The 22,781-nt window shown below is 46.7% G+C and overlaps 1 protein-coding gene across 4 annotated transcripts in view; it reads right to left on the bottom strand.

Annotated features, from left to right (window-relative positions):
- The window catches only part of HAO2 (hydroxyacid oxidase 2), a 174,966-nt gene that overhangs the window by 36,945 nt on the left and 115,240 nt on the right, over positions 1 to 22,781 (bottom strand). For all 4 annotated transcript variants that reach the window (XM_078656360.1, XM_078656357.1, XM_078656359.1 and 1 more), the window contains 2 exons: positions 4,377 to 4,528; positions 2,878 to 3,161 (listed from right to left, as the gene is read on the bottom strand). In XM_078656360.1, coding sequence (XP_078512486.1) covers positions 2,878 to 3,161; positions 4,377 to 4,528 — 436 coding nt within the window. The remainder of the gene's footprint in view (positions 1 to 2,877; positions 3,162 to 4,376; positions 4,529 to 22,781) is intronic.

Below are 22,781 nucleotides of genomic sequence, written 5' to 3'. Positions count from 1 at the left end.
ACATCTTCACTGCTTTATTCACCTCACACCTTCTCACTTTATACAGTCACAATTACGAATTGGTTCATTTCGTATCAATGTATACTCCACCCATTGTTTTGTATCCTCTCCAGCCCTGAGGAGTCGCAGAAACGGTGTGTTTCTGGCGACGAAACACGTGTCGGCTGGCGCATGTTTGAACAATAAAAGAAGAAATTGCACTTTGACTTGTGGACAACCCCTTCACTCTTGAACTTTGAACTTTATGTCCATTGAGACATCTTCTCTATTGTTACTTTCCTATAAGTGTGCTGCGAAATTGGTTCTTATTTACTTGGTGTGTCCTCAAAACACATCACAAGGGGTTACAGGGCTTTGCCCCTTTTCTGCATGCACCTTCTCTGCCTATCAGTTTCTAGCTGTGCGCGAACTTAGCAGTGCGCCCAATCTTGACCTCACACCTAAAACCCTGCCCCTTCGATTTGTACGCCCAGGGTTAGTTTAGATACTTTATACTTGGGAATACAATTTTACTTCTTGCATTGACTTTCAGTTGTTTAAAAAACTGACATCTTGCCAAGTGTCATCTTCACATAGTAACATCAAGCCCCTACTTGCTGCTCTACTCTTGCGTCCTATTCAACAAAGAGACATTTTGTGGGTGTTTCGGTTGCAACTTAGCTGGAGTGTCTCCAGTGCCAGTAGGAAAAAGTAGTTTAAACTTTCTTAATTTTCTGCTGAAAGATAGTTCTCCACTTTCAGGTTCAGATGTCCCCAACTCAGCTCTCAGAGTTGATTTTCACATTTACATAAATTTTTGGTTGGAAGAAATTGAAGAGACACTTACAAAACACCAGAGAACCACACCTGTGTTTGCCTCTCCTACTAATGAACTGGTTAACATGTGGTAGGTTTTAGATAAGTCTTGGGTGGAACTCCTTGCTGTGCCGATACGGTCGGCGTAGTGTCTGTGTTTGGCTGCCTTTATACAACTTCAAGAGAGCCTTCTACAGGCTGATCTATGAATTGAGTTTGATCTGTTGATCGATATTGATTCCAGTTTGATCGATCAATCAAGTTTCATTTCTGTCGCTTTCTTTCCAATTGGCGCCAGTATGTTTCAAAAGACGCAAGGTCTGAAGAAAACCATGGTTCAGGCTCCTTTTTTGCCCCAAAGGTTTTTGATTCTTATTGGAGGCAACAATTTTTTTATAATTGGCAATTTTTAATTTAAATGATATAACATTACTGAAGGTGGAGATCCTGTGTCAATCATGATAGTGTATTTAGAAAGAGACAAAATCTCATATTTAGGGAAAGGACTTACACAAACTTGTAAATAAAAAAAGTTTGCTGTTTGCGATTATCATGTGTCAATCACATTTTATCTTTTATTTTGATGAATTTTGAGAAAAACAATGATCTTCTTTTGCAGTGCGTTGATAAGACTTGCTGAAAGGACCTGGCTTAAGAACACACAACTGTGCAGTGGTCAGAGAATCGAAAGAGACGAGTCCACGCGAGATCCACCACTTCAACGAAGAACGGTCTGTGCCACTGCCAGAGCAGCTCCAGAAGGATGTGTCGCTTCAGCGTCAGACACCTCTGCGCTGGTGGTTCCCAGAGGATGGTTAGCGCATCGTCCCTAGGACTGGGCGAAAAATTCTGCCCAGCCGATGCAGTTTTGTCCACTCCGTGCTAACTTAGCCCACGGAGTTCAAGTAAAACTTCACCACGTGGTGGAGTTTTTTCTTGCGGTCAAATCGTCAATGTTAAGTTGGCGAGTGTGAGCATGAATTTGTTTCCCGAGCGTGATTTTCAGGTGCTGGAACGCCTCCCGGCGAGGTTTCTTGATGCAGGTGGTCACGGCAGTTCATGACCGTTCGCGTTAAGAAAGCAGCACTCGAGTAGAAAATCTACCCAAGCGGCAGAAAGTAGCAGCGCCCTCTGGCGCACCGCGTGGTGCCATTTGCACTGATTTTACAAATATTGTATTGTGGTATACTTATAGAGCGCGGCCTGTCACCACCAAGGGCATCCTGGCGCTTCGAACCCTGATCTCATAACTGCTTCAGCAACTAGCCTATCCTCGGAAAAAGGTAAGTTTTCAACGCCTTTCTAAAGGCTGGAAGTGCCTCAAGGCTCCTGAGGGGTAGTGGCAGAGAGTTCCAGAGTTTGGCCGCCGCTACTCTGAACGATCGGCCACCCATCCTCACTCTCTGAAAGCGCGGGACTATATAGGTAGAATTCCTATTGACAGAAACTTGTGACAAGATGTCAATAACCTATAATTGTAGATTATGGATCTCCAAACGTTTCCCCAACATCTTAGGTAGGAGGCAGTGTATACTGGCAAACCAAGAGCTAAAAGTGTACACGTAGTAGCTTGCAATTTAGGTGGTCTAACGTATTTGGTAAGGAGAGGACAATAGTGCACTTAATTGGATAGTATGCGCATTGCGGAAAGGAAAGTCTGAAGTACTTATCAAGGGAGAAAGTCGACAGAAGCTTTGATGTGGAGTGTACACATGTATTTACTGAAGGTAAGCAAGGCTATGATATGTCTTTTGAGGCCCTCTTCCCTGCAAAAACAACCAAACAAGCAAGCAGAGTGGTACAATACTAAACAACTAACAAGAAGCTACTTGAGGTAGCCTTCAGTGTGGCGGATACCTAGCTCTTTGCTGATCTGGCCACCCTTGGAAACCACACAACATCGCCTCCAAAGTGGAGTAAAACTGCTCCTTCTCTGACCCTACATCACGCTACCCGGGGTCGCCTCTACAACACTATCCCCATCACCCTCAAGTTTCACTCAAGGCCCTTCATTTTTAACAAGAAACCTTCAGAAGAGTCACTCACCCCCCTCTTTATCCCACCAGATATTTGCTTACAAACCTCAAAGACGCCTTCGAAGTTCTTGACTTTGAGGTGGGCTGGGAGTCGGAAGTCGTTGCGGATGTCACTCCTCCTCTTCCCCGTGTAGGGCACGTCTACAGTGAGGACCAAGGCCTGGAACCCCAAGGCCTCCACCCGGTGCACCAGCTGCTCAGAAAGCTTCCTGTTCCGGTACACGTAGAGCTGGAACCAGCGGAAGCCCTTGGGAGCTGAGGTCACAATTTCCTCCACCGAGCAGGTCGAATAGGTGCTGGCGATGTAGCACAAGTTCATGGCTTCAGCGGCTTAGCGTGGAAGAGAAAGGTGCAGATTACTGACGACATAGTAGGATGTATATTGCATCATCTACAAGCAACTGGTAGATCTTGGGATCATAAAGACAGGACTGAGCAGAGTAGTATCAAGGGATAGCTTCCATCAACCTACCAAAGGGGTTGTGCTTTGCATAACTTGTGCTGCCCAGTAAGAGACTAGCGGGCACATGCATCAACGGTAATAGCATTTGCAATTGGTGCGAATCGCAATTTTTGGCCGTTTGCGAATGCAATTATCAAAATTGGAATGCATCATGTATTCCGCAATTTTAGGAATCGCAATCATGTTGCGATTTCTAAAATTGCGATTGCATTTAAGAAATCGCAATTTCAGATTTCTTAAATGCAATGCATGATCATTTTTAAATTGCGAATTAGCCATTTGTAAGCGGTAAATTAGCATGAGGTTGAACCCCCGTGCTAATTTACCGAAAACCTTCAAACATGCACAAAAATGTATTTTTGAAAGTTGCATGTTACACACACACATGTCCTTAGGACATGTGTGTGTGTAAATTGCACTTAAGTTTAATTTCAGGGTGCAGGGAGGGGTTCTTTGGACCCCCCTTCACCCTTGAAATTGCATTTTCAATTTGCGATTCGCAAATTGAAAATCGCAAATTGTAAATGCCTTCCCATTGATTCCTATGGGCCTCTTGGCCCATAGGAATCAATGGGAAGGGTTTTCCTTAATTGCGATTCGCAATTAAGTAAAAATACCGAATCGCAAAAAATGTTGCGATTTTTTCATGCATTGACGTTTGCGATTTCTAAATTGCGATTCCTTAATTTTCGCAATTTAGGAATCGCAAACGGAACCGTTGATGCATGTGGCCGAATACTTCTTGACGCTTTGACCCAGAAATGATGTCACCCATTAGCTCTAACACAAACGTCATAATCAGAAAGTGATGTCATTGTGCCCTCTGACGGAGATGTCCCATCTCTGATGGCCCCTAGCCCAACAGTGATGTCCAACACAGACCCGACCAGGTAGTAACATTACTATAATAAATGCTTTAGTATGTGTACGGGTGTGTGAACGTGGAAACAATTAAAATGTTAGAGTGTGTATACAAGCATGGGTGAACTTCCATAGTATAAGATTGATGGAAGTGAATGGTTTTCGTCGCTCCCGCCCAGTGCCTGAATTTGAGACCCCCGCTCAGTGCTTGGAAGCCGTACCTCTCGCCGTGCTCATCTCCCCATCAGGCCAGGCCAGGCAGTGGAAGGCAGTTGGGGCAATTCCTATGGGGCAACTGATGTCTGTGCCCAGGACCGTGGTTGTTGTGTCGGTCACTGACACGTCGCGCAGCATGCGTGGCCGCAAGCGGATCCTTTAAGGAAAGATACGTCAGGGGGTAATCAAACCATAGCAACTCTTCACTTCTCAGTTCTCATTACTAAACAGGAAATCTGAAAACACATTAATGATTGAAAATACACTCTGGACTGCTACTGAGAAGACTGGCAGAATAGCTTCTATTCTATAGCAACATTTCAGGTTACTTACAATTTAAGAGCTTATGATAATTCCAAGAATTTACGGCCATCTCACGACTCACAGGGAAAGAACTGTAAATATTGCAAACATTTTCCATGAAATAGTTAAACTTTTGATGAATCATTTATAGACAGTTAGTATCTCCACATATGCATGGTCTTCAGATATTTTTAAAGAATATCCCTTTTGACAGGTTAACAAAAGGTTGTACGGCATTACAACGCGGGCTTTTACCCTGCATGCCATTACAACGCAGTTTCTACAACGCAAGTCGTTACAACGACTTGCGTTGGGGGGCGCTGGATAGGGGAATAGTTTAATTTTCTATTCCAACTCCAGCCCACGTTGACAGTAGGGAAGGTGTTGGATAGAAAATTAAACTATTCCCTATCCTACAGCGCCCTCCAGCGAAAGTCGTTGTAACGACATACGTTGTCATAGCAGTGCGGGGTAATGCCCGCGTTGTTATGGATGTTTCCCTAACAAAAAGTTACTATCTGAAAGTAGTCAGCCCTGCAGTAACTTTACAGCAGAATTTACCAAACCCCATCTTTAAAAAATAAAAAGAGGTAAAGAACTTTGCCACTTTGAGTTGCCAGGCTACTCCAGAGTCCCACAGTGCAGGATATTTTCAAGTTTTCCACTTAAGGAAAAAGGATCTTAGCTGGTACTCTAAAGCTATTTTCCTGGCTCCTCGGGGGCACTGGTGTGTTTTTATTCACTTACTTAAGACACTTACGCATCAAGAAAAGCTTTTGCGAGTCCTTAATAGCGATTATTAAGGAATCAAAATTAAGGACTCTCAAAAGCCTATGCACGTAGGAATCGCTATAAAAATAGCGATTCCTAAACATTCCTTAACTGCGACTTGCAAATTGCGGGTCGCCATTAAGGAATGGCTTCCCATTCATTCCTATGGGCCTAGAGGCCCATAGGAATGAATGGGAAATTGCATGAGCAATTTCAGAGTACCAGTAGGTACTCGCAATTTGCACATGCAATTTCAAGGGTGCAGAGGTGTCAAAATGACACCTGTTGCACCCCTGAAATTGTGACGTGCACCCATGTTGCGCACACACATGCCCCAAGGGCATGTGTGTGTGTAACCTGATACCTTGAAAAATGCACATTAGTGCATTTTTCAAGGCTTTTGCAAAATACAGACCATAGTAATTTCTCTGTAGTTTGCGGCCCCAAATAGCGAATTTGCTATTTCTAAGTGCTTTTAGCATTGCATTTAAGGAATTGCAAATTGCGATTCCTTAAATGCAATCGCAATTTAAGAAATCGCAATAAATTGCGATTTCTTAAATTGCGAGCGCCTAACACATTAATGCATAGCAAAAGGCCTTTTTGTGGGCGCAAACGGACGATTTTTGCGTTTGCAAAAACCTTTGATGCATGTTCCCCTTACTTTTTAAGATCAGGCATTCATAAAAATTTGGAAACACAGATTAGAATAGCAAGTCCTTCAGCAAACCAATGGAAGACTGAGAAAAAAAGCAAGGAAAAAAAGGAAAAATCTATCTTTTATTACGCCAACAGATAACACCAGCAGGCCGGGGGGTCTGTTGGCGTCACTTCTATGCTGAAGGTTATTTGAGGGAGTCGAGGCAAGATTGTCTGTCTGAAGATCCAGTAGATATATGTGATATGAGCTTTCCTTTCCTGACCGGTAGAGGCGGGCCCTCCATTAGGGCGGAGGTGCGTCGCCCCACTAACTTGAATGCCCCCCGGGATGAAAAATAGCTTGGTAATGAAGTTAATCCATTGCCACTTTAGGTTTCGTCAACCCATCCCGAACCGACTGTCAGGAAGGGGCGGGGCCTTCTGAGTGGCGGCAGCAGCTGGGAGGAGTGGTGAGCCGGCTGTGCACTAGTTTAAAGTGTGCATGTCACTTTGGCTGGCTGTTTTGCGACTGTCAGCCAAACATGCGGAACTTAAACTGGCTAAACAGCATGAGAGCAGCAGCAGGATTGGTTAACGGGGTTGGCTCGGGCCCGCGTTGGAGTCTGAACGAGAGAAGAGGCCCAGCGCGAGGAGGACATGTCCTCTGCTGCATTGAGGTAAGTGTTTTTTTCTTTTATCATATACCGCGTGACTGCACCCATCCGCCACACATTTGCCTGCCCTACCACTCTTGGAGTTGCCAGCCACCACTGCTGACCAGACTCCTTGAATTCCTGAGTGGTTCATAAGACTCCTGACACGGAAGCATTAGTCACTGCTGACTGCAGGATGATTTGTTCCAGCTGGACACACTATGGTTTGTAGATCATGTGACATGATGGCGGGAGAGGTTGGAGAGTGGTGTCGACTGAAATTTTCAAACTTCTTATAATATCTATCTTTGAGACTTTGCTGATGAGGCCTTATATACAGGCAGGAATAAAGCGCTAGGAAAATGCAGGATCCGTTGATCCCAGAAGACGCGACATTCACCGGGCTCTAGTGGAGGACCGGATTTGAGGAAGTCGGCAACTCGCATGGATAGACCGGCTTCCCACCAAAGGACACACTCCAGTGTTCCATGAGAGTGGCACAGGTGCCATGTAACAAATTAACTTCACATGGAAACATGGATTATCTGTGGATAATCTGGAGTTGCAGATACTTGATGGCTTTGAAGAATATCTGAACATCTTGAAGAGCATACAACAACCGTAAGATATCCAGAACCATAAAGCTCATCGTAAATCCTATGTGGCGTACTCCGCTGGATGCGGGAAAGGAGGCAACTCCTTTTTATTAATTAACCCTCACACACCCTATTGGTGTCAAGCTTCCTCAGCCAATGCCGGGAGTTGAACAGGTTGTCAGAGGGGCAGGACCTTTGGAGTACGTTTGGCAACAAGGCTACCCCTTCCCGATCTACGTGAGAAACGTGTATTCCACCAAAATTGGACGGATTTTTTCGTTTACTCCAGATGGAGAGATAAGTAGAACCTCCATATCATTTTCACGAGGGAACAGCTTTCTGTTCCATCAACATAAAAAATATAGATAAACTCCTTAACCAACACCAGGGAGGGAACTTTGTTTTGCCCTGAAGAAAGCCCAGGACCTTTCAGGCCATTCACAAGGGCTGAAACATGTTGGCACATCTTTAGGGTCATAGGACAACAACCTCAGAGAAGACCCTAGTTTTATTTGTATGTTAATATCCACTACGTCCAGGCAAATAAAGGGATACCTGAGGCACGCAGTAGGATTTTTATCTTTAGACCCCATGGCCTACATCTCCTAAGTGCTCCCTGAAATACGGTCGAGCCCACTCTGACCTTTAGGAGTCGGGGTGAACCCGATGATGAAGCGTAACGCCAGTAGGGTGTGTGAGGTACCTCTCTCACCCCTCTCTGCCGGTTGAGCACACTCCGCCGTCACTTGAGGTTAGCAGCATCTTGAAGAGCATGTTGGTTCATTACTAAGTTCTGTCGACGAGCGACTGTCACCATCATGTACTTAGAGAGGATGCTCGTGGGAGACATTAGAGCGAGTCTGAAGAAAAGATACTGGTCATTCTTGATGACTTCCTCCAAACCTCGACACTGACAAAGCTTCTTGGCAAATGAAACATGCAAAGAAGCCTCTTGAAGGCCAGTCTGCCTTGGGTAGTTGCGGATCACTTTGTGTGAGCTCCTCTTTGCCTGAAGTGGACACCCCTCTTGCACTCGCTGGTCCAGCCGGAGAGGTTTGGGCATTCACAGCAAAGGGATGTTTAGAGGTGAGCTCTTGGAGTAGAGAGGTTGCCTGTTCTGCACAATGCTGAGCACGAGCTGTGGTTTGTCATATTCAGCCACACTGGTAATAGTTGCTAATGTTCACCCCCCTCTCAGGGCAAAAAGGGGATGGGTAGGTGGCAAAACCTGGTTCTTCCTAAACCACTATAAACTCTTACAGAGAGCTTACTATACTCAAAATAAAGATGGCGCAAGCTGTGTTAGATGTGGTAGACCAGAAGCAGGTTTCCTACACTAGGCCTGGGTTCGATGATTGGCTGGAAGATGCTCACAGACCCCACGATTCAATCAATCAATCAATACATTTATAGAGCGCTCTACTCACCCGTGAGGGTCTCAAGGCGCTAAAGGGAGGGGTGCTGTCATTGTTCGAATAGCCAGGTTTTGAGGTGTTTCCTGAAGGTGAGGTGGTCCTGGGTCCATCGAAGGTGCGCGGGGAGCGAGTTCCATGTCTTTGCGGCCAGGTAGGAGAACGACCTTCCTCCCGCGGTGGTTCTGTGGATCCGTGGAGCGGTGGTGAGGGCGAGGCTGGCTGAGCGGAGCTGGCGGGTGGGGGTGTAGAACGAGAGGCGGTCTGATTGCTCTCATGGGTTCCACCCCTCGTAGGGGATTTATTGCCTTGGTGCTCCTGCTAGCTAAAAGAGGGTGGAGTGCCACTGGAGGGGGGAGGGAGGTCACTTAAATTTAAAAATCTGTATAGATTATTGAGGGAATTGTAACAAACAAATGGAACTATATGCAGACCTGATGCTTCTAAAATCGAGGCCTTAATATATATGGGGGCTCTTGAAGCTTGCCTGCTTACTTTTGCCACATAATATATTTGTTTCACATTTTGCAGGGATAAAATAACCATCTGTACGTATGGTCAACTTGGAGAATGAAAAATAAATGTTATATAAAAAAAGATCTGGTTGTTTTTCTGTACTGGGGTTTCATAAATGTCTCTATGTTTTGCTCATAGGGTGTCGCAAGCTTTGCATTATCAAGGTCTGTGGTGAATGGGAGAGAAGACAAGGCCTGCAGTGCAGGCGTGAGAAAGAGAAGATCAGTGAAATGGTCTGCAGGGATTGGAGAGACACAGAGAGGAGATCTGACAGGAAGAGGAGAGAAACAGAGAAGATGTCTGTATTAAAGGACAAAGAAAAAGGGTGGTCTTTGCTATAAGATGGAGAAATGGGGAAGCGTAAGTAAGTGCTGCTGCCTGTGTGACATCCAATCTGCAAATGAGGGAAGCTTGCAGTGCTGATGCTTGTGCGAGGCCTGATCTGCAAGTGAGGGAAGCTTGCAGTGCTGCTGGCTGTGTGACACCTAATCTGCAAGTGAGGGAAGCTTGCTGTGCTGCTGGCTGTGTGACACCTAATCTGCAAGTGAAGGAAGCTTGCAGTGCTGCTGGCTGTGTGACACCTAATCTGCAAGTGAGGGAAGCTTGCAGTGCTGCTGCCTGTGTGACACCTAATCTGCAAGTGAGGGAAGCTTGCAGTGCTGCTGCCTGTGTGACACCTAATCTGCAAGTGAGGGAAGCTTGCAGTGCTGCCGCCTGTGTGACACCTAATCTGCAAGTGAGGGAAGCTTGCAGTGCTGATGCTTGTGCGAGGCCTGATCTGCAAGTGAGGGAAGCTTGCAGTGCTGCTGCCTGTGTGACACCTAATCTGCAAGTGAGGGAAGCTTGCAGTGCTGCCGCCTGTGTGACACCTAATCTGCAAGTGAGGGAAGCTTGCAGTGCTGCTGGCTGTGTGACATCTATTGTGCAAGTGAGGGAAGCTTGCAGTGCTGCTGCCTGTGTGACACCTAATCTGCAAGTGAGGGAAGCTTGCAGTGCTGCTGGCTGTGTGACACCTAGTGTGCAAGTCAGGGAAGCTTGCAGTGCTGCTGGCTGTGTGACATCTATTGTGCAAGTGAGGGAAGCTTGCAGTGCTGCTGCCTGTGTGACACCTAATCTGCAAGTGAGGGAAGCTTGCAGTGCTGCCGCCTGTGTGACACCTAATCTGCAAGTGAGGGAAGCTTGCAGTGCTGCCGCCTGTGTGACAGCTAATCTGCAAGTGAGGGAAGCTTGCAGTGCTGCTGCCTGTGTGACATCTAATCTGCAAGTGAGGGAAGCTTGCAGTGCTGCCGCCTGTGTGACAGCTAATCTGCAAGTGAGGGAAGCTTGCAGTGCTGCTGGCTGTGTGACATCTATTGTGCAAGTGAGGGAAGCTTGCAGTGCTGCTGCCTGTGTGACACCTAATCTGCAAGTGAGGGAAGCTTGCAGTGCTGCCGCCTGTGTGACACCTAATCTGCAAGTGAGGGAAGCTTGCAGTGCTGCCGCCTGTGTGACAGCTAATCTGCAAGTGAGGGAAGCTTGCAGTGCTGCTGCCTGTGCGACACCTAATCTGCAAGTGAGGGAAGCTTGCAGTGCTGCTGCCTGTGTGACACGTAATCTGCAAGTGAGGGAAGCTTGCAGTGCTGCCGCCTGTGTGACAGCTAATCTGCAAGTGAGGGAAGCTTGCAGTGCTGCTGCCTGTGCAAGGCCTGATCTACAAGTGAGGGAAGCTTGCAGTGCCGCTGCCTGTGCGAGGCCTGAGCTGGAAGTAAGGGAAGCTTGCAGTGCTGCTGCCTGTGTGACACCTAATCTGCAAGTGAGGGAAGCTTGCAGTGCTGCTGCCTGTGCGAGGCCTGAGCTGTAAGTGAGGGAAGCTTGCAGTGCTGCTGTCTGTGTGACACCTAATCTGCAAGTGAGGGAAGCTTGCACTCCTGCGGTCTGTGCAGCCTCGATCCATTGTGTGGGGAGGTTGCATTGCTACTTACCTGCTGTACCTAGCCCGCGAGTGAGGTGAGTTTAGTTTGCTGTTCCCTGTGTCACCTTGTCTGTATTGTCTAACACTCTCTCTTCAGACACTGAGGTTCAGGCACTCTTCCTTCCAATGCTTCGCCCCCTTCCTCCCCCTCACAAGCACCCACATACACACACAGGGGCAGCCTGTTGAGGAGCGAGACGACGGTCCCTTAGCTTCGATGTCAGTCACGGACAATGAGCAGTCACGCGTGACTGCAGCGATGCTTGCACAGACCTCACAGCAACCACAGCTCTCCTGGGACTCAGACCACATCCTCATACAGCTCTCAATAGTCAAGCTGCAGTGTGGTCGGCCACAGACACCAGGCGCTTCAAGCAGACCGAGACAGCACGTCAGCGCCAAGCCATGAAGGGAGACAGGATTGAAAGAGATGCAGAGGTTTGTTCATGGTGCCACCAGGGACTCACTGGAGTGATCCTTGCACTGGTAACCCTTAGCTCCCCCTCCACAGCGCTCACATTTTAAAAATGCAGATTACCACTCACTGCAGACACTGCATTGTATTGTATTGTATTGTATCGAACATTTGTATAGTGCAAATCTGTCACCCCATAGGTATCCTGGCGCTTGAACTTCAGATGGTACTACAATTGAACCAGTCCACCCTTACAGCAGAGGAGCTAGATATCCCCCCTCGGGAATAGCCAGGTTTTCACCAGCTTTCTTAAACCAGTTAGCGAGTAAGACTGTCTAATGGACTGGGGAAGGTCATTCCAGAGTTGAACAGCGGCCACGCCGAAGGCTCTACCACCCATCCTGACTCTCTTAAAGCCAATGGTCTTTACGAGGTTTAAATTGGAAGAGCGGAGCTGCCTCTCCGGATTGTACCAGGAGAATCTTTCCCGTAAGGGAATAGGGCCCACGCCATGTGCCGCTTTGTACACGATGCATAGGGACTTGAAACGGATTCTCTCTTTGATAGGCAGCCAGTGTAGATCTATCAGGGCTGCGGTCGTAGAGGTCCTACGTTGCCTATTCAGAGCCAGTTTAGCTGCCATGGACTGGACTCTCTGTAATCTCTGTATGATGTACTGCGGTGCTCCCAGATACAGAGCATTACAGTAGTCCAGTCTGCTGAGAATTACACTCTGTACCACAAGTGAGCGAGTGTCCTTGGGCAGGAGCGGAAGGATCTGTCGTAGCATTCACAACAGCATGAAGCATACGTTGGCCGTTTTATTTACTTGGGATTCCATCTGGAGACTACCCTCCAGTTGTACCCCCAGGTTGCGCACAGTTTTGGGCGGAATCAAGCGGTCGTCCTCTGGGGTGAGCTTGAACTCTGGCATTAGCGATTGGTGCACACTAGAAGATGGACAGAAAAGCACCTCGGTTTTCCCCCATTAAATTGTAAAGAATTCTGCCTGAGCCAGCCTGCTGTCTGGTGCATTCACTCTTGAAACTTGTCCATCGATACCGCCCTTTCTCTTTCAGGGAAAACACCAATTGGGTGTCATCCGCATAGTTTACCAGGTCGATATCTAAGGACTTGATCAAAGAAAGTAGGGGACACAGATAGATATTAAAGAGGATGGGGCTAATCGCCGATCCCTGCGGAACCCCGTGCGCTACTAGAGACTGACTCGACTTGTATGGAGGCAGTGTTGAGTTCCGTCCGCTCAGCCCATACACTGCAGGAACGGAGTATGGTCAGTCCTCTTCCCCAGCCCAACTGCCACTCACAATAGAACAAACTATGAGAATGCAGGTGACCCAGAAAAGGGGGTGGAATATCCCAAGACACCAAGTCTATTTCCACCCAAAATTGTCGATAGAATCACTACTCCAGCCTCCACGCTTCCGCACCTAAAGGACAAACACACAATATAAATAACCACTCAATCCAATGCCCCTCCTTCTCTGTCTCAATGACCATGTCCCACCACACAATGTTTACTCTTACCAGGCAGGTATGCAGGCATGGCTTCGTGAAGACAAATTGGGCAGTAGGAAAAGCAATAGTCAAAATCCAAGATAACACCTCTTGGAAGCTAGACCAGGACGAACACAAAAAACACAGTGTTCTAAAGAATAAGGGTGTCTTAATGTGGGATAAAGGGGGAAAAAGCCTTTGTAGGGCATAAAAAAAACCCTATCGCATCAGTTTATAAAAAGGACTTCGGCTCGTCACAAAGCAAAACAAAGCCGACTCGGCTAGAAGCTCCATCGCGGAATGACCCAAAACGTCATTACCGCTTCCAAAACGATGTGGAGCGGATGCACGAAACGCGGAAGAAAACGAAGAAAACACTCGTTTTCCTATCGCGTTTTGTATGCTCTAAACTTGCTCCAAGTGGAGCGACCACTAAGTCCTACAAGGCGGGGGAATTGGAGCCCCAAGACCCCCCAACAGCACATAAAACGGGCACTGGAAAAAATCGGGAAACCGAGGAAGGGATGCCTAACTGAACTAAGGCTGAGCTATAAGCTGGGAAGGGGAAGGGCAAAAAACAACACAAAGGTATTCTGGCAGGAACAAAAACGGGATAGGACAAGGAGAATAGAAGCACTCACAAGCCTGTGAGAAAACTGCAAGGAAACCAAATCACTGGAACCAGGAACCCACACATTCACAATTTCAAGCAAAGAAAGGAAGGTAGGACTTGCTTATATTCCCATCCAGGCAATTCATGTGATGGTCGACCATGGTCAAAGAGAGAGGACTGGAACCCAATTCCTAACAGGCAGTGACACTACCTGTTGCCTTCTGGTTAGGTAAGAACGTAACCATTGCAGGGCACATCCTTTTATCCCGGTCGTTTTTAATCTCTCCAACAGTACTGTATGGTTCACCGTGTCGAATGCGGCCGACATATCAAGTAATACTAAAATGGAAGATTCTCCCTTGTCTGCTCGCATCCCAAGATTGTCCATAACGGTGATCAAGGCGGTCTCAGTACTGTGGCCCGGGCAGAAGCCAAATTGATACTTGTCTAGTAGGAGGTTGTCCTTCAGATATCCACACAAAGTTTTACTGACTATTTTTTCCAGGATTTTAATCGGGTAGGGTAGGAGAGATATTGGTCTGAAATTGGCTGGAACCAGGGGATCAAGGGAGGGTTTCTTGAGCAGTGGAGTGATTATCGCCTTCTTCCATATTTCCGGGACCACTCCCTCTTCTAAAGATTGGATGCAAATTAAACACACCCAAGGGAGGGTCTCCTTTCCAAATGTTTTCCAGATTCTATGGGGCAGGGGATCCCAGGGGGAGCCTGATGTAATGCTCACGGCCCACTCATTAAACCGGTTCTCGGATGGAACCTGAAAGTTTTCCAGACCGGTGACTGCTATAAGTTCTTCTCCTGATCTTCCAATCTGGTCATCCCAGTTGTTATTATTATTGAGGCCTAATTCGCCCACAATCTTGCTGACTTTTTTCTCAAAATGTGCCGCAATCGTATCGCAGAGTTTCTGTGAAGCGACCACCTTGTTACTTGTACCAGTTGGTTGTGAGAGATTCTTCACGATACTAAATAATGTTTTGGTGTGGTTCGGGGCATGTAGAATAGAATCGGCGAAGAAATCTGCTTTGGCCTTAGCTATGCCTTCCTTGTAACGGGCCTGAACTAACTTTAGTTTCTTTCTATCTATATCTGCATAGTTTCTCCTCCATTTTCTCTCCGCCCTCTTACAACTAAAACGTAAAGCTTTCAATTCCTCACTAAACCATGGAGCAGACACTTTCTTCCTGTTTTTAAGTCTCTTAATTGGGACTAACTAATCCAGGGAGCTGTCAATACAATTGCAGTATTCCTGATAATTTTTCTCGATAGAGCTAGATGGAACAAACAGATTTTGATTAGGGGGTGTCGAATATAGCTTATTATTAATTATCTAAGCCCACTCTCTTCCCTGTTGGAAAGTAATCCGACAGCTCTTGCTTATCTCCGGTCGAGGAATTAGAATGTGAAAGTGCACTAAAGAGTGATCCGACCAGCTTTGCGGCAATATGTCCATTATCTCGGTATCCGTCAGGTTTGCAAATACCAGATCCAACACATGACCTCCCCGATGTGTCGGCTTTTGTACCAGCTGGCCGAGATTACAGTTCTCACACGTTTGGCTCAGCTCTCTCAGGTGATTGCCTAGAGTCCCATTATCCCACAAGTTAAAATCCCCTAGTGTAATTATTTTGGAATAAGCTAGGGAGAGGTCAGTGATAGTATCAAACAGTACTTGATACTGAGTGTCTAATCCTGGCGGTCTATAACAGACCATACCCGTAACTAGCCTCCCCTTCATTTCCTGAAGAAAGAAGGCCAATATTTCTATCCCTGTCACCGCCTCTATCTCTAAAGGTGAGAAATCCCATTTTTCCTTAAAGATCACCCCAACTCCTCCTCCTCTCCCCACTGTTCTGGGTTTGTGAAAAATGTTAAAGCCTTCCGGACAGGCAAGGCCCAATTCTACCAACGAATCTGTGCGAGTCCAAGTCTCTGTAAGGAACAAGCCATCTAGGTCCAGGTCCTCCGACAAACTAGAGATCTCTGTGTGATGTTTTACCGAGGATCTACAGTTCAGTAGCCCGCAGTATAAAATACTCTGGTCGTCCCTCAAAATTACTGGAAGTTTAGGCTCCCCTCCTCCCTCCCTCTTACCAATACTAAGCAAGCTCTCCCTAGAGTAAGTTATCCTACCTTGATCTAGATCAAATCGGGCAGCATAACTGGCACTTGGGAGGGCCGGTGCGCGGACGGGCGCAGACAGGCTTGCCTCTGGCTCGCCTCCGGCGCGCCAGCTGCGCGCTTGCAAGTGGTATAAAAGGGGGTGGTGATGGACGGAGCATCTGAATCAATCAAACACTCACACCCAGTCAAAAGATCTGGGTTTAATCCATCACCGTTCTAAATCCCACTCTGCCACCCCAGTTCAGACATGGCCATATGCAAATCAGTCTGACCCTGTGCCTCATGGGAACAGTCCAGACCGAACTGCCAAGCCATGCCTTCCCTGGACCGGAAACAAGCTTCCGAGGACCGTTTTCTGGCATTCCAGCCATCTTCAGCCCGGCTTGCTTGAATCCAGTGGCAAAGTGAGCAAGGGACTCACGTCTGAGCATACCCTGCCACACTTATGGCGGCCAAAAGCGGCTCAAATTGGTTCAGATGCTCCGTCCATCACCACCCCCTTTTGTAGCGCGCTTGCAAGTGGCATTTTAAATAGGCCTACGCGCGCCTATACGTGGCTCAGCACTAGCACGCGACCCCAAATGGCTCCACCGAGCAAACTCCTCACTCAAGATGGCGGCCGGGGAGTAATAGCAACACGGGCTTCTCGCTAAAACACTGCGGGTTTATTTCACTATCACTGTGCTTGGCGATGCCATATCATGACGCCCTTTAGGTAATGAATCCACTTCCTCCCCCTGCAGCCCTCTGCTCCTAAGGTTTTCAGAAGCACCACGAAGCACTGTAATTCGGTCGCTCCCTCCACATTTACGGGCATAATGCGTGAGTGCCCACCGAAATCTTGACCAGCTGACCCTGGGCAAGTCAGAGCCAAGCCAGTAAGAAGCCACCCTGCCCATGGGCAGGTCCACTGGCCACTTTCGAGCAGCAACGAAGAGAAGCTCTTAAGAAATACAACAAGAACACCGCTGACCAGGAAAGAGCAGCTTTGCAAAATCTCACCAAAAAAGACAGAATTATAAGAGCTGCACAACCTTTGTGTTCCTCTAGCGTAATTTTTTGACATTTTACATCACTCTTTTACACGAAATGTAACACTTTATCAGGAGTGCACCACTCGCTGCAAATATTCACTTTGGGCCCGATTCACAGAATGAACTTAAGACTCAAGACACAGAAGTTAGGATTTTGTCTTAAGACAAACTTAAGTCATACTTTTTTTTTTTTTTTTTTAAACCTTTATTTATTAAGTTTTCTTGATGAACAACAAGAAGGTAAGACATTAAGGTAGGTTACACAGGTTCACATTGCATTCCTCAGTATACATGTAAGCAAATATGACAGATAGCCAGTCCGAGCAGGCCGGGAGCCTGCAATTATCATCCCATAAGCAGTATATTAGCAAATTATCCCCTCAATACAATCCAGTAACCAGGTATCTCATTTCTCTGTCTCCTTCTTTTCTTTTCTCTTTTTTCTCTTATTTTGTTATTTCCTTTTTTTTTTTTTGGGTGTTTGTGAGTTTGTCGTCAGTTTTGTTCACTCTCTACTGTCGTTGTCCGAATCTGTAGTCGCCGCTGCCTCTTTCACTAAATAGGCCTGCAGTGGGCCCCATATATCAATTGGTCTGCTTCGTACAGGTAACAAATCAGCATATACATTGTTTTGATCCTGGCAATAAACCATATCAGCAATCCATTCCTTAAACTTTGGGGCCCTCCCTCTCCCCCAACGGTACGCAACACGTCTCTTGGCTAATAGGAGTGCAACATCCATAAACCTGCGAACAGGCTTAGGGATATCACGTGTGTGCCCCAACAGCATTAATAACGGATCTCTATCGACTGTCCCTCCAGTCATACCCTGTAAGGCTATCTGCACCTGTGACCAGTAGTCGTACACACCAGGACACTCCCATGCCAAGTGGACAAATCCCGCCCCTTCCGCGCTGCAGCGGTCACACCTATCGTTGTCTGCTAAATGAAATCGTAGTTTTCTGACAGGCGTATAATAAAAACGTTGTAAGAACTTGAAATGAATAATCTTCAACCTGCTACTTGACGAGATTTTAGCTGTGATGGCACAACAATAGTGCCATTGATCGTCAGTGATATCTCTGCCCAGCTCCTCACTCCAACATCGCCGAGCCGAGCTCTCAGGCACTCGGTGCTGCAATCTGATATTGTTATATAACCTGGAGACAAGATGGCGGCCATCGGACAGCAGCATGGCGTGCAATGGCAGAACCACATCAGGTTCCCTTGGAAAGTCAGGCAAGACAGCTCTCAACCCCTGTCTAAGTCTGACGTAATAGAAGACCTCTAGAGGAGTAGGCATAGTATCCTGAAACATTTGTTCCCTGGTACGGAATTGCCCGTTGAGTAATAGATCTCCCCACGTGGTAATTTTCATGCGTTTACACATCACCTGAAAGCCCGCCTCCTGTAGGAGCGATACACCAGGGTGATACGTGAGGGGCAACACAGGTGAATATACCTGCTCAGCTTTAAGAAGCCTCGTAATTCGATTCCAAGCGTCTATGGTGCACGTCACCGCAGTAAATGGTGTGTCTATGTCCCGCACCGTACCCTGTATCAGGCCGTTAAGTGGAAGAGGTCTTGTGATCCAGTCTTCTGCAGCGACTTGTGGCATAAAAGTTGTGGGGTTAATCCAGTGATAGGCGTATTGTGCCTGGGCAGCAAGATAATAGGTTTCGAAATCCGGCACGTCGAAACCTCCTTTCTCATAAGGCTGGGTTAGAATGTCCCATCGCAGCCGCGGTTGTTTACCCCCCCAGAAAAGACGAAGGAGTTCCGATCTCAGTTGTTTGAAGAAGAAAGTGCCAGGGAAGTAAGGCACATTCTGGAATATATATAAAAATTGTGGCAGTATCACCATCTTTATCAACGATGCCCTACCTGCCATTGAGAGCGGCAGCATTTTCCATCTTGTAACGTTATCCGCCAGTTTCGAGATGGCCACCCCGTAATTCATCCTCAGTGTCTCCTCCTTACTCAAGGAAATCACTATTCCCAGATATTTAAGATCTGAATCGCACCATTCAAGTGGATAGTCCAGCTGATACCTTTGAACAGCGCCCGTGAGCGGGAAGAATTGGGATTTTTTCCAATTTATTTGCACCCCTGACAGCCGTCCAAAAACCAGAAATTCACGTAAAATACGGTTTAGATTAGTTTGCGGGTCTTTCACATATATCGTGATGTCATCCGCATACAATGATACACCAATTTGGCGTTGGCAGCAACGAAAGGCACTGTCTCTGTGCAGCTGCCGGACACGGCATGCCAGTGGCTCTATCGCGATAGCGAAGAGCAGAGGGGAAAGGGGACAACCCTGCCTTGTGCCTCTAGTGATCGGTATCGGGGTCGACAGCAATCCATTTACAACCACTCTGGCCATCGGTGCGGTATACAGCAGCTCCACCCAGCTAACAAACAACTTAGGAAACCCCATTCTATTCAATATAGTAAATAGGTACGACCACTCTACCGAGTCAAACGCTTTCGTGGCGTCCAGAAATACGGCAGCGACTGGGAGTTTCGGGGCAATCGTCTGTATTAAAGAGAACAGCGTTCTGAGATTATGTGAGGTGGCACGGCCCGGTACGAAACCAGCTTGATCTGGCAATACCAACTTAGTCATGATCAACGAGAGACGCTTCGCTAGGACTTTGGCTAGAATTTTCGCATCGCAGTTGATAAGTGATAGCGGTCGGTATGAATCTGTGTCCGTCGGGTCCTTCCCCGGCTTCAACAAGGAGGTAATGACCACCTCCCTCATCGAACCCGGCAACACCCCAGCTTCCAATGAGTCTATAAAAACTTCCCTAAGGACCGGTGCCAGGATATCTATGTAACATTTATAAAACTCCGCAGGGAGTCCATCCAGTCCCGCCGCTTTGCCATTAGCCAAACTTAAGTCATACTTAACAGAGACTTAAGTTAGGATTTCGTCTTAAGTCTGTCTTAAGTCTGTCTTAAGTTTGTCTTCAGTTTGTCTTTAGACAAACTTAAGACAAAATCCTAACTTCTGTGAATACCGAAAGTAGTAAGTGCATTCTGTGAATACCAAAATAGTAGTAAGTTTAGGATTGAGTCTTAAGTTAATATCGTGAATCGTGCCCTGTGAACACAAGTGGACAACATGAACGACAGACTGCGAGCAGCTGTTTGTGGTGATTTCGCTTTTTTGCATTGTTTTTAGCGCAGTATGTATCCTTGCATCCATAGTAAACACAAAGATGCATTTTGTGCTTAAACACAGCGCAGAATGCCAGTGTTACATTACTCATAACTAAGCTTAACTTTGCCGAAATTTCACAAAGTTATGTGAAGGAAAATTACTTGAATTTCGCACACCCCTAATATTCATGAAGGAGGGAACATTATTATTCTCCAAACAGAAGGCACCATGAAGACGCCCCTGTGCCAACTACAGGATGAGTCCTGCTTTCAAAATCTGGATTCTGATCCAATGCAGAGGATCAAGTTGCTTCTGGAACAACATCTGGAAAGCTTGAGGAGAGGAGTTGGCCTAAGGGCTAGGGCGGTCGACCTCGAATCTGAGGAACTGGTTTCGAGTCACAGCAATGACTCTGAACATCCTTTGATTCTGGGCAAATCACTTAATCTCCCCGTGCCTAACAAATACAAGCATTTGCAATGCAATAGGTCTCGCATTCGGAAAGTTTGAGCTATTGGTTTTGTAAATGACAAGTTTTTTATTTATGTGTTGGTTTTGAAAAAAGCGAAATTAATAGCTTTGTCATTGACAATGCCAATAGTTTTAATTTTCGCAAATGTGACACCAAAAGCATTTGTAATGCAATATGTGTTGTATTTACGTGACTTAGATGTATTGATATTACAAATAACAATGGCTTTTAATTTTTTTTAATAATTAATACTTAAATAAAATGTATTGTAATTTATAATGGCAATAGCTTAAACTTTTGTAAATAACTTTTGGGAAGATTAGGTTTTATTGTGATGAAAATCCAAGAACAGAAGTGAAATATTAGCATCTTTTTGTGACATTTGTAATAAAGCTTGAAACATTGAGAGAACATATTTGAACCAGTTGTTGTTGAATGGTTGCACAGATTGATGCTGTGGTGGCGCTGAGTGATGTTGTGGTGGCGACGAGTGATGCGGTGGCGTTCAGAGATGCTGTGGTAGCGCATAGTGATGTTGTGGTGCCCCGAGTGATGCAGTGGTGGTGCAATAGAGTGCGATAGATAGATAGAGGGAGGGCGATAGATAGATAGAGGGAGAACGAAAGATAGAGGGAGAACGAAAGATAGAGGGAGGGCGATAGATAGAGGGAGGGCGATAGATAGAGGGAGGGCGATAGATAGAGGGAGGGCGATAGATAGAGCGAGGGCGATAGATAGAGCGAGGGCGATAGATAGATAGATAGAGTGAGGGCGATAGATAGATAGAGTGAGGGCGGTAGATAGATAGAGTGAGGGCGATAGATAGAATGAGGGCGATAGATAGATAGATAGATAGATAGATAGATAGATAGAGTGATGGTGATAGATAGAGTGAGTGCGATAGATAGAGTGAGTGCGATAGATAGAGTGAGTGCGATAGATAGAGTGAGTGCGATAGATAGCTGTGTTGAAGGCAAAATGCACGCAGAGAACACCTAGGAGGGATGGAAGCTGAACATGAAGCAAGACTGTCTACATAGAGCGCATGAGGGATGTAAGCAGTACACAAACAGTGGGCTGTGCGTTGAAAGCAAACTGCGTAGACCTAGGAAAGATGAAGGCTGAACATGGAGCAAGACTGTCTGCAAAGGGCACATGAAGACATGGAGGTAGTGCAGGAAGAGTGAGTGTGTGTGCAGAGAGTACATGGGGGGTATAAGCTGAACATGAACAGTGAGCCTGTGTGTACGAGTAGGCAAATGCACAAGTCAAAATGCGTGGTGAAAAAACGTGAAAGATATGGGGTCTGAACACGGAGTAAGGCTGTGTGCCCAGAGCGCATGTGGGCATGCAGGCAGTACACAACGAGTGAGGCTGTGTGTACAGAGCACATGGGGTATGGGGGCTGACAGGAAGAGTGAGGCTGTGTGCATGAGAGGCCAACTGCATGCAGAAAACACCTGGAATAAATAAAGGCAGGGCAGGGAGTCAGGCTGTGTGCACAGAATGTATGGAGACAGTACAAGAAGAGTTAGGCTTCGTGCACAAACCACATGATGGCCTGGGGGTGTACACGAAGACCGAAGCTATGTGCATAGAACAAACTGTCAGGAAGGAGGCTGAACTTGATCAGTGATCCTTAATGGAGAGCGATGCCATTAAACACATGTTGATAAAGCAGACAACAGTAGGATAATGCGCCTAATAAAAAGTAATGTAGAGGGATGGTAGTCCCAAAATATAATAAACACTGGCAGTGAAAGTAAAATGTAGCACGCCCCTTAAAATAACTAGAAGCACGGAAGAAAAGGGAAGTATGGCAGAAGAAGAGTGGAATGCTGATGTAAGAGTGGCATAGACTGAAAATAAAGAATAAAAAAATATGTGCTCTTTGGTGAGGGGGGTGGGAGTTAAAGCACGGCAGGACTGTTCATGCACAAAAAAAGACGGTGCTCAAAGTAGGAATAACAAGCAGCTCAGGGAAGGACGGAGAGGTGACAGGCAGAGGCCACGCGCGGCGGACATCAAAGGAAGGGTGGGAGGGGAAAATAAGATGGCGGGCATTGCTGTGGGGAGGGGGAGGAGGAATGCGACACGGGGCGGAGCAGGGAGAGCGGCGAGTGTGAAGCAGCAGTGGCCTTTGAAGTGAAGCTAAGCTTCACTTCAAAGGAGTGGGAGGAGTGCTGCTGGGGAACAGATGGCGATT

This window comes from Lissotriton helveticus, chromosome 8, assembly GCF_964261635.1.
Source record: "Lissotriton helveticus chromosome 8, aLisHel1.1, whole genome shotgun sequence".
Classification (NCBI taxonomy): Eukaryota; Metazoa; Chordata; class Amphibia; order Caudata; family Salamandridae; genus Lissotriton; species Lissotriton helveticus.
The sequence above is the reverse complement of the archived record's forward strand: the minus strand, read 5'-3'. Positions and strand labels throughout refer to the sequence as shown.